The following is a 12,138-nucleotide window of genomic DNA, read 5'->3' on the forward strand; positions in this document are numbered from 1 at the left end:
GAGCCCACATTAAGTGCAAAGAAAATATCTATAAATATCTATCTATCTATCTATCTTATTATTTTATCATTATATTATTTTGTTCATTTTCTCAATGTATCATTTTCTCAAAGTATTGCTATCTTTGCAGATGATTCTGTATATAAATCCACTCCTCGAGATAATGGACATTAATTAATATATTTTTCTTTGCACTTTTTGTGGGGCTGTGTGTGTGTTTGTGTACGTGTGTGTGTGTGTGTGTGTGTTTCTGCCTGATAACTGTGCCTGCATGTGATGTGTGGTATTTGTGACAGTTACAATGCTGCAAGGCCTGTTTTCATGACTGTTTCATGCCTGAACCTTCACTCACCATTCCAACTGGAGCTATCTAACACCAAGTGTACCCTAGTTACAACAATGACCATGATGTACATTACTTTTTTAATGTTTTGTGAGATAGAAATTTCTAAGTAATTTATAACAGGTCATGCCTTTTAAATATTTATGAGTGTCATCATTTAAAAAAACGTGGCAGAATGGAGCTGATGTTAGATGAAACTCTTCATATTTAATGTAGTGTAATTGTAAAAGTGTACAAATAATGTGCAGATAAGGTGAGGTGGCAAAAAGGTAGGCCTATATTCTGTCTGCAGATGCTGGTGAAGAACTCTTATGTGATGTGTGATGTGCCTCATTCATCCATTCTGTTGGTACACACAGAGACTGACTCTTCCCACTCTGGACAGGAGAGGAGACGGCGTCCTTCGCGGGAGACGGCCCCAGAACATAGAAAAAGCTTTGAATTGTTCTGAACTGTTTCCTCTAGATGTCTTACCTTATCGACTCTTCATGCAGCTTGTTATTGTGTTGATTGTCACATTATTTTTGCCAGGATGATATTGTACTCAGAATCGGTCATACTTGACATTATGCAATTATTTTGATCTTGGTTACCATGTGCCTGACCTGACACAGCTGATCCTTCACAGCAAATCAGCCCCTTGCCTTCAAAAGAGCCTGTTTGTTTGTACAGCACAAGCACTGATGGTAGTCTGAGGGACTGAAATGCTTGCTTGTTTTTCTTTCTTTTTGTCACCTGCAATGCATTATTTGGTTTTGCAATTATGTTCATTAAATAAGAAGACTTCCATCAGACCATCAACTTTGCCTTGTCTTGTTTTTTAAGGAATAGTGCCTAATTTCCTGGTGGGAGTTCCTCTCTTCATACTAGTAACTGATACCAACAATATAAAGTCTGCCCAGTATGAAATAAGGGAAATTCTTATTCATATTCTTCTGATGGTTGTTGTGGTAACATATAACAGAAATATACAATACAAATAGCAATATATCTCTTCAACGACTACCACTTGTACTTTCAGCATTTTCTGTTTTCTGATCATGTGACCCAAAAGCAGTCATATGACACCACTTTACCTTACCAGGAAGAGATAAATGCTGCTGCTCAGGAGAAGCAGGAAGAGCAAGAGGCAGTCGTACTCCTGCAGCAACAGTGACAGCAACAATGGCAATCATCTAGGTCAGCCCTCTGCAAGCTGGAGCCTCAGGTAAACAGGTGAGAATCTCATTTTGCTCAGAAAAGGTCATTATCACAGTCCTAGTAGTCTGAATGTAGTCACTCCCAGTCACAGTGTTTTTAATGCTAAGCTGCTCCAGGAACAATAATGCCGAGGATGACAGTCATAATAAAGCATATGCAAAAATAGTGGCCTGAGCTTTTGTAAGTTTTGGTGTATATAGTATGTATGAATAAAATAACTACGTGTACATATGTTTACATGTTGATAGTTTTATGCATTTGCATACAAGCAGTACAGACACGTTTCCTTTGGATCAACTTTACATGCTCGTACTTCTTGATTTCATTTATTTCCTCATACTTTGATGGCATGTCGTAGTCTAAACATTGTACAAACATACTTTTAGTCTCCTGTTACCTTCAAAGTTACTAACATTTTTTATCAGTTAGGGTCAATTTAACCCCAGTAATTTATAATACAAATTGTTACCCAAATTCAGGTGTTAGTACTACTGTCACTTCTCTCCCAAATGTCATATGAACTATCAGAGGTTCTTGCATTATACAGGTATGGTTTGGTGCAGTTAGGGCCCTAAAGCAGAGGGAAGTTTTTTTTTGATGATTTTAAATGGAATATAATAGTTCCATCAAAGACATCCAAAACAACTAAAATTAATTTGTGTAAAATGATGATATTTCTTATATGTTTTTTACAGCTAAAAATGCCCGCATCAAACTGACCCTAAAGAAAAAACGATGCATACAAAATGTGTCCAGGACACTGAAAGCATATCATCATTTTAATTTTATCTTTATCCACTTGTCCCTATTAAATCAGGAGAAGTTATGAAATATGAAGCAAAAAAGTTACTCATGTATGAAAAATACTTTTATTTGAGCTGGTATTTGCTTTGTTGTTTATGTGCATATGTCAGTGTGTGTGTGTGTGTGTGTGTGTGTGTGTGTGTGTGTGCTAGAATTTCCTTCACCCTTCCTTAACAAACTGTCAACCCATGTAAAGGAATTTCATTTGTCAGTTTCACAGGCTTTTCATCTGAAAATCTTCTTTGCTCATGCATGCTAGTAGTGTGGAGTTAATTTAGTAAATCTGCTGTTTTCCTCTTAGAAATGGAGTTCTTACTAGTAACTCAGCTGCTGGCCTTAATCTCGGTGACTACAGCCTTAGACAATGGATTGCTGAGGACGCCCCCTATGGGATGGATGGCGTGGGAGCGGTTTCGATGTGACGTCGACTGTAAAGATGACCCTAAGAACTGTATCAGGTACACAAAAGCTCTACATGCTTCATCCAGATGTACTGAGGAATTCATCTCCTTGCTAATGATGTGACTGATAGTGGCATGGTATGAGTTTGTACTGTCTTAAGAAAGCAGTGGTTGTGGCTCTCTCTTTAATTTTCTGCATTTTTGCACATCTTTCCCCTTGAATTTGGTCAGATCTTTTATTTATTTTTTTTTTTACTAGCTGAGTGGAAAAGTTTGGTGTCTCATTTGTCCGAAACACCAGGTGACCAGACATGCAGCCTTCTGGTGTTAATAAACAAATAAAAAAGTAATCAACCCTTTAGTTAACCAACTTAAAATGGATCATAAGGCTGACTGTCTGAATACTTTGATAACTTTCAGGCACACTCAAAAGAAATTTCCAAGGAGCTCCAGAACTCAAAGACATTTTTACTACCCTCTTACACCATAAACCAGTGGCTCACCCCTCATTATCCATTTTAAAGACATTGGGGAAAATGGAATTCATGAGAAGGAAGAAACAAGTGCTCACTAAGAAATCGTGAATACCTGAATGAGGATGATTGCCAGAAGGTCAACAATGTGCGACAGATGTGAATCCAAAGAAGAACTGTTTAACTGTCTTTGACACTGTAATTGAGGACTAGCACAGAGATTGTAGAATGCACTGCAAGAAAATAGTTCTACCATTGATAATTGATAAACAGTTTTTTATGCCATTTTGGGCTGTAATGGTTCTGATATACATCATCTAACTTAACAAATTGAACAATTAAGGTGGTTATTTTTATGAGTGTTAGCTGGGGGGAAGTCCACCTCAATGGCAGGAGGCTAACAGTTAGCATCTGGAGCCTCCAGCCAGTATCCAGCACTCAGTAAGTAATAAGAGGAAGATAGCACCACTGCTGTCCTACAGAACAGCTAGATGGAGTGAAATAATATCACTTTTTTTAACAGGTGAAATGGCCTTTTAAAACAACCAAAATCAGATGCTCTGTAAAAATGTGATGCATGGCTGAAAGACTCTCTGTGTTTTCAACAGTGAGAATCTGTTCAGAGACATGGCTGACCGACTAGCTGAGGATGGATGGAGGGAGCTGGGCTATGAATATGTAATCATAGATGATTGCTGGATGTCCAAGCAGAGAGATGAACATGGGAGGCTGCAACCTGACCCTCTCAGGTTCAATATCCCTTTATTCCAGAACCATTTTTTGTCCCAGGAACAATAAATGTACATGGATTTATTTCAGAAACAAATATGTTCTCCTTGTTTTTTTCCAGGTTCCCAGGGGGAATTGCAAAGCTGGCAAGGTACGTCCATGACCGTGGACTAAAGCTCGGCATCTATGCAGACATGGGCACTCACACCTGTATGGGCTATCCCGGCACCACCCTGGATAAAATTGAAATTGATGCCCAAACCTTTGCTAGCTGGGGTGTAGACTATTTGAAGTTTGATGGTTGTCACTCAAACCCTGTAGAACAAATGATAGGTAAGAATGCATTGTGGTTGACAGGTTTACATGGAAAGCAGTCATTTACATGTCAGTTTCTTAGTGCAAGAAGACCTAAAGAGTTTATCCATGGAAATTATGTGTCACACAGGTTACCCTCGGATGTCCAAGGCTTTGAATGCTACAGGTAGACCTATAGCCTATTCCTGTAGTTGGCCTGTCTATGTTGGAGGACTTCCACCTAATGTGAGTATGATCATTACATTATTGACTAATCCAAGCCTTTAATTTTACTCTATGTTTCAACAGCTACATAATTTTAGACAAGGTAACTGATTTGTCAATTGACCATCTGCTTTTGAGATATTATCGTCCACTTTTGTAAATTTTTGCTTTCACCTAATATTTTTTTTGTTCCAAACAGGTGAACTACTCTCTAATGGGGGAAATTTGCCACTTGTGGAGGAATTATTATGATATTCAGGACTCATGGGACAGTGTGATAAACATTGTTGACTGGTTCTCTAACAACCAGGATGCTCTGCAACCGGCTGCAGGACCAGGACGATGGAATGATCCGGATATGGTCTGAAGGTTTTCTTTACATGTCAAAGTCTACCCTTATACCCTTCAGAACTAGAAGTGATTCTTGAGGGAATCAAAGCCCCAACCTAAGCAGTTAGCACTCAACATGTGATCATATGTACCGCTGGTTTCCCTTAACCCAAACCACACCAGAAAGGATCATTTTGTTGCATTCTGCATTTGGTACATCTTAGGTTCACACTGTCCAATTACAGTACAAGGAAACCATGTAAACAAAGTCACATGGACTCACAAGTAGCTTGTTTATCAGACAGCTTTGGTTGTCTCAAATTCTGTAACTTAAGCTAAGCATGATTGATTTGCACTCTTGTTATTATATACCTTCACCTGTCATACCAGTTCAAGAGCACCTTAAGAAATGGAACGAAATATTAGTCCAGATTAGAATTGGCCCTCGATTCATTTTCTTAAGGCTTTTGAAGCATGAGTAAGTACTGTACTCACCAAAATCCATTGCCTTCTGCTGATAAAATTTATTGGATTTGGATCATTTCCTGTGGTTCCTTTGGATTAATGAACTGTACCAGAGTTCTCTTTGAGTTATTTTCAAGTATAGTTATTTGATGCAATTATTTGGTGCAACATGAATTTTAGTGGTGTTTTCTTCTCTTAGCCAAATGAGCTAAAGCTGGCAGAGGGCATAACCCAATCCAGACAGCCTTGACATACTCGACCCACTAAGTCTTTACTCTTTCTTTACTATGTTCCTGATATAGAAGATATAGAGATAGATATAGGAGCCAGGTCCCAGAAGTCTTGTCACACTTCTCTGATATCTCTCCTCAGCTTGTCATTGGAAACTTTGGCCTCAGCATTGACCAAGCACGCTCTCAGATGGCTCTGTGGGCTATAATGGCTGCACCTCTCATCATGTCTAATGACCTTCGAACCCTAAGCAATGACGCAAGGGCCATCCTGCAAAACAAAGTTGCCATCTCCATCAATCAAGACCCCAGAGGTATGCAGGGAAGACGCCTGCTGCAGGTAACCACCATTACCACATTAATTTTTAGACATTAGTGTAATTACCGCAAATGGAAAGAAAAAGGGTTCATGTACATACAACCCCATTGTTTGGGAAGGTGCTGAAGTGAAAATCCTCAGTAGAACCAGTAGTTAAAAAAATAGCTTGCACATTCCAGGGCTCCTTAGATTCTTTAATGCACAGAGGTGACATTTCAAGCACAACAGCTCTTCATTAGATCCCCTTGGTCTAATGAAGAGCTGTCAGGGTGTCCAATTGTATGAATTCATAGCCTTGTTGCCACCTGTAGGCTGTCCCTTGTTCATAGTCCCTTGCATCCCGATCAAACTTCTTCTTTATTGAAAGGTTAACAAACAGGAATTCTCATCTTTGTTTAGTGACTCACTCAAGAGTTGTTGCTGAAGTTTTACTGATTTGGACACTGGTTTGGTTTTGCTCCGATTGGGATGATATTTCCTGGATTGTTAGTGCCACGAATAAACATTTATTTAGTGTTTTACACCAGTGAATAATGAAAGGACTATGAATAGAGAAAGGACCTTTCTCTATTCATAGTCTCCTTGTCTTGTAATTTCTGCAGGCTTTTAATGGACCCGATCTTGGTTGATTTCATTGTGACATCTTGAAGCATTAGACAGGTGTAGTCTTCCTCAGTGAGCTCAAATGTTTTTGACAAAGATCTAGAAGTGGACAAAACACTTTGGCTTTTTAATGGTTTCACCACTGAAATGAGAGCTTTTTAAGATTTCCTGTATTTACCTCCCTCGTTGTTGTGCTTATTCATTGGGGTTACTGGAATAGTTATATAGGGAATGTCCTTCTGTTTGTAGTACTTTGCTTCCCTGTTTATAAGAGCCCTCTGAGTATTTGTGATTTATGTTTGGCTATTAAGAGCAACCAGTCAACTCTCTTCTTTTTGCTTGCTTTTGCTTGGTCTTCTGTTATCATGTAACCACAACGATTTTCTCACTTGTAATTACTATAAAAAACAAGACCATTGCTGAAAAGACCTTGCTACATGTAGCACCTTAATGATGGCCAGTCATTTCTAGACTCCTCACAACCTTCCATCTTCCACCTTCCATTATGTTTTCATGTTTTTGTGTCTCTTGTCGCATAGGAGAAGAGTCATATTGAGGTATACTGGAGGCCCCTGTCTAATTCAGCCAGTGCTCTTGTGTTCCTGAGTCATCGCCAGGACATGCCATACCTCTACCATACCTCTCTGGCTAAGCTCCACTATGATCCTGGCAGCTATGAGGTTTGCACACCCCCCTTCACTTTGTCCTGTGTAATGTTACCTAAGCTAATTATGGAACATTTCTCATAGATATTAGTTGTGAACAGCATGTGTGGGGTGAAAGTGATCAGATATCAGTGTCATCTGTGTGATATTTATGATGAAGCTTGTTTGCTTACATACAGTATTTATTGTAGAGCTGACCATCGCTGGTTGTTTCAACCTGAATTGGCTCTAATATCACATTTTGAAGTCAATTAATCCTTAAATTAATAGCATTATTTTGGTTTTACAGTCCTAAAATAATCTAAATATCTTTTTAGATGTTTTTTCTATATCACAAGAAAAAGAAAATCTGGCAAACACTATAGATTAGTATACATAAATGTATTAGTATTATGCTTATGTATACTAATGCTTATGTATACTAATATATATATATATATATATATATATATATATATATATATATATATATATATATATATATATATATATATATAAATGGTCATTGAATGTTGGCAAAAAAAAAAAAAAAATCAGCTATTGTCATTATCACTCCAAAAAAATACTCATATCAGTCAAACCTTAGTAGCATTATGAACACTGTTAGGCACACATACAAATTTCATGGAACTTGGAACTGAAATATGAGCCAAATTAACAAATCTTAATGAACTGTCATATGGAATTCTCTTACATTTGATATCAGCTTGGTGATTTTTTTTTTTTTTTTCCCTCCCTCAGGCATATGATGTGTTCACTGGCAGGACGATGACAGGGTTGACCCACACAACAGACCTTAAAGTCTCCATCAACCCGTCTGGTGTGGTCATGTGGTACATCTATCCAACTAAACACAAAAGATTCCACAACACATGGAAGGAACATACGCTGTCCACATATCATGTGGACGAGGCGGAAGCTGTGCCTCCTGAGGTGCTCTGAATGAGCTGCTATGGATAAAAGACAGCAGGCTGTAATTTTATTGAATCTTTTGATGCATGACTGCCCCAGTCAAAGCAATGCTACTACATGATTTTTCTTTGTCACTACACGGATGTCTCTTTTTTGCACTGATGTATATGTTATCATGATACTAAACATGAAAAATAAAATATTTTCTGTAATCTGTAAAATCTGCAGTGATGAATACAGTTAGACCAATAAATAGGAACATCAAGAGCCGTTCACTGAAAATCAGACGGTCAGTGTTGTCCATCAGCAAATATGATGCACTTTTTATTACTGTTATTGTTATTATTATTATTATTATTATTAGTAGTAGTAGTAGTAGTAGTAGCAGTAGTAGTGGTATTGTTGCTTGATGTTGTCATTCTTATTATTCCTATTAATCTGAGTTTGCTTCAGCATCTTTCAATAAAATTACAGAGTTTTGTCACAATGACAAGAATAAACATTTGAGGGAAAATCCATCTTACCTTTATCTAACAAAAAAAGCCCAACTGAAGGATTTTAAAAGTTTGAAGAAAAAAAAATCACTTTTGAGCATTAAAAAAAATCTTTTTCAGTCTGCTAAACTGCTGCAGATGATTGGTTATCTCAAGGACAGTGATGACAATAGCTGTGTAGTGTTTGAGCCTGCCACTGAGGGGCAGTGTAGACTGAAAAGCAACTATTCCACCTTGTGACTGCATATTTTTCTGTGGAGACAAGCATAGTCATGATCAGATTAGCAGCTCCCACCTTTGGTGCAGGGTGGTGCAAGGTCATGGTGTAGTATAGGTCACCGTGCATTTGTATGGTATTGGCATAAGCCTGTTTTCAGATGGAGCATGAGCTCAGTCTTCTAAATCTATACTCTGGTTTTACAGGGACTTTAGATTAGTTGCAGTGTAAGTAGGTATTAGGGTAAGATTAACCTTATTCAGTGATGTCAGGGTAAATAAAATGAGGTGACAATCTTTTCACAAATACATCAATAACTTACATCATCTGGATGCTGCTTCCCATGTTGTACACTCTAAAATTTAGGACAACCCTAATCTTACAAAGATTTATGTCACCCTAAATCAATGGTCCGTTCTATGCCAGTGAATAAAAAGGCTAACTCAGGCTAATTTGAGATTTCACAGGTTGACCCTTTACTACTCTCTGACTCCATTTCTATAAGGTAAAGGTAGCTGGTGCAGAGTCATTTCAATGGATCGTAGGAATGGACAAACTGTCACTACAGTCTGTTAGATGAAATTGTTTAGTTTGTAGTCTGTAAGAATGTGAAGGCAGCATATAGGGAAAAAAAGCAAAATATCTAAAATGTTACAATCTGTTCTGCAAAAACAGGATGTCGCCTAAAGGAAGTCCTTAGACCAGCAAGGCTGAGAGCATACATTGAGGGTGTGAAGATTTCCTTAAAGCAAATCTGAACTTGGAGTGTATGGCTCTATAGTTCCTAGCTGTTATCAGTCCACATAGTGGTGAAATATCCTCATTAGTTGCTCCCCTGAAATGCTAATTCAGAATGTTGTATTTCTGTATTATGTATCTCCATTCACTTCCATTGTGTTCCAATACCACTCTCAAAATAATAGCCTACTTTTAGAGCATACAAGTATTCAAAAAAGTAGATTATGCCAGTGTAAAAAAAAATTGCATTGTGCCATGAAGAAATGACCTGATACTTACTTTCACAAATAATCGTATTTACATGAAAAAAGGGCACCGGGACTTGTTGATTTTTCATATTGCCATAATCTGCTTTGTTCTAATGTGGTATTGTGGATTATGAGGCTGGGGTAAGCAGCATCTGTAAAGCCCCAACAGGCACTGAAGAAGCAGACTGCAAACACAGCTAATCTGCAATGAAAATGCAACTCTGATGTTCTCTGTGATTTGAATGTTAATCATAACTGTTTTGTCTTTTTTCACCTCTCCGTCATTGTTCTAGTTATGACTTGCCTGCTATGTGGCTCCTAGCTTCACTTTAATAGCCACAGTCAGCTCACTGCTGGCCATTGCCATGCAGCATGCCTGATAGCAAATAATATACTCCTTAAAATGTTGCATCACTGACAAGCCATTTTATGCAAAAGGATTTATTCACTGTCGTTTTTATGTAACACAAAGATTCACATTTGTGGCTTTTATCATTGGTGGGTTTGTGAATGGTGGGTGCGCTGCACTTGGGCTCTAGCTGGCTCTGGAGTTTCCTCTGGCCCCAGGCTCCACTGAGCCCAAAGGGAAGCAGCCCATATCCACCCACGTCTTTCCCACGCACCCCGCTTTTGGTCAGTCAGGGGTCGGTGTGGGTCAGCACCCCTCTGCCAGCTGCCATCACTTACGGATGAATCCACCAGGAAGACACCCAACATGCTGAGAGTCACACACGTGTCCTTTAGATGTTGTGTGTGCTCACACACACACAAAAATATTTACAAGACTGAGGCCCAGATCTGCTCAGGCTTTTAGCACTTGTCAAAAAAAGAGTTTACTCAAGTCACTAACCACAGAAGTATTTTGAGTCAAAATTGTAGAAGGAGCAGGGGTGCAGGCGTTTTGCATTTTTAACAAATGCATTTTGAGGCACAAATATTAAGGGGTGTGGGGGGTTAATCAGATAATTTTCTCTGCGTTATTTATGATGACACTATTTTCAATATGTTATTTGACACCTAAGGGAAGCATACTGGTATGTGGTGCATGCTGTACAGGTGCATTACATAGAAACAAAGAAATGCTTGTAACTGAGCAGAACCGATAGGGAAACTGAGACGAGGATGGAAAGGATCAGGATGATATGTGGGCTGCAGATGGTAAATAAACAAAAGATGTAGTTGTGACTTTAATACATATTCACATTAACATTGACAGTACCATGACATATCGTTTTAAAACGGAACCTATAAATGGCTAGACCCACCTTGTAGCTGTAAAGAATCATCAAATTGCTTTAAATACTTCTTTTTTTTTTTTTTTTTTTTTTTTTTTTTTACCAATTTTTGAAACATTGCACAGTCAAATTCATTGCCTTCAGTTCATGGCCTACAGTTTTATTTGATGGGTTTGGTTTCTACAAATGCAGTTTTTCTCTTTTATATCAACAAACCAAGAAGAGCACTAGGCTTATGATAGGGTATTGGATACATTAGGAAACTCCTGTACAAAAACCTTCAGTGAGAGTCATAATGCATGCATCAAAATGTGGGGGTGGAAAATTTTTGATTTACCTATTCATCCCAAATCTGGAACCTCAGTGGCCTCCTTGACTGGCGTGGCCCTAAATGTTACACCAGGCATACAGAACCTCTTTCAATGTCCAAATGAAAACTGTAAACACCACCAAAGAAAGAATATTTACCCTATCCTGTATACTTCATAACGTCACAAATAGCTGTGGGAAATGCAGGCGAGGGGGTAAGGTCTCTTAATTTTTCCATTTATCAGCCACTATTCCCCTGCTCAAGATCTGTTATGAAATACTCTTCACAGATGTATTCATTGCATCCTTTAAGTTTTCTGTGTACACACACACACAAAAAACAGGTCCCTCATGACATTTCTCCCTCCTTGCTATCAGTTACAATGACGAGATGAGGTTTATTGGCAGTCTGCAGGACATGGCAGCATGGATGTGACGAAGACCTTCAGATGCTCCTCCATACATCACCACCAAGATCCTCCTGAATTGGCAGGGAGCGACAACGGCAGGTCATGCAGCAGATGCCTCCCAGCAGGACTGGATCTCACAGGGCTGCAGGGCCACTGTGTAGCATATGACAGCAAACGTCATGCGGTCCGAGGCCCGTCGCGCTCAGCCCGCTCTTTATAGCACCATAAAACAGGAGCCGTGCGGTTCCCACGTCTCATGTTGCATCGAGGAAGTCACGAAGGTGTTCCTGTGTGGGATGACAAGGGCCCAGCAGGAGAGGACAAAACCCAACAGGAGGAGGTTATGCGCAGTCCAAACTATGACAAGGTGAGGGCAGATAGAAGAGTGAGAAAAGGTAGTAGCCGTTTATGGTTGTTTTGAGAGGGGCAAGGACATGCAGCAAAAGGCCCAAGCTTGACTCAAAAGCAGGCCGCTGCAATAATAGTATTTTTCA

At 39.0% G+C, this 12,138-nt stretch overlaps 1 protein-coding gene across 2 annotated transcripts; it reads left to right on the forward strand.

Annotated features, from left to right (window-relative positions):
- The first annotated feature begins 1,413 nt into the window (after nt 1-1,413).
- On the forward strand, nt 1,414-8,422 carry LOC115374133 (alpha-N-acetylgalactosaminidase-like). 2 transcript variants are annotated; one of them, XM_030072900.1, is made up of 9 exons: nt 1,414-1,558; nt 2,649-2,805; nt 3,830-3,970; nt 4,072-4,283; nt 4,396-4,490; nt 4,669-4,830; nt 5,637-5,834; nt 6,956-7,096; nt 7,823-8,421. In XM_030072900.1, exons 2-9 carry the CDS (start codon nt 2,651-2,653, stop codon nt 8,021-8,023), a joined length of 1,305 nt encoding a protein of 434 aa, XP_029928760.1. In that variant the 5' UTR covers nt 1,414-1,558; nt 2,649-2,650; the 3' UTR covers nt 8,024-8,421. The 2 variants fall into 2 exon arrangements, with proteins under 2 accessions (XP_029928760.1, XP_029928762.1); XM_030072902.1 differs by having other exon boundaries at nt 1,432-1,550; nt 7,823-8,422.
- The last annotated feature ends 3,716 nt before the right edge of the window (nt 8,423-12,138 follow it).

This window comes from Myripristis murdjan, chromosome 16, assembly GCF_902150065.1.
Source record: "Myripristis murdjan chromosome 16, fMyrMur1.1, whole genome shotgun sequence".
NCBI classification, from domain to species: Eukaryota; Metazoa; Chordata; class Actinopteri; order Holocentriformes; family Holocentridae; genus Myripristis; species Myripristis murdjan.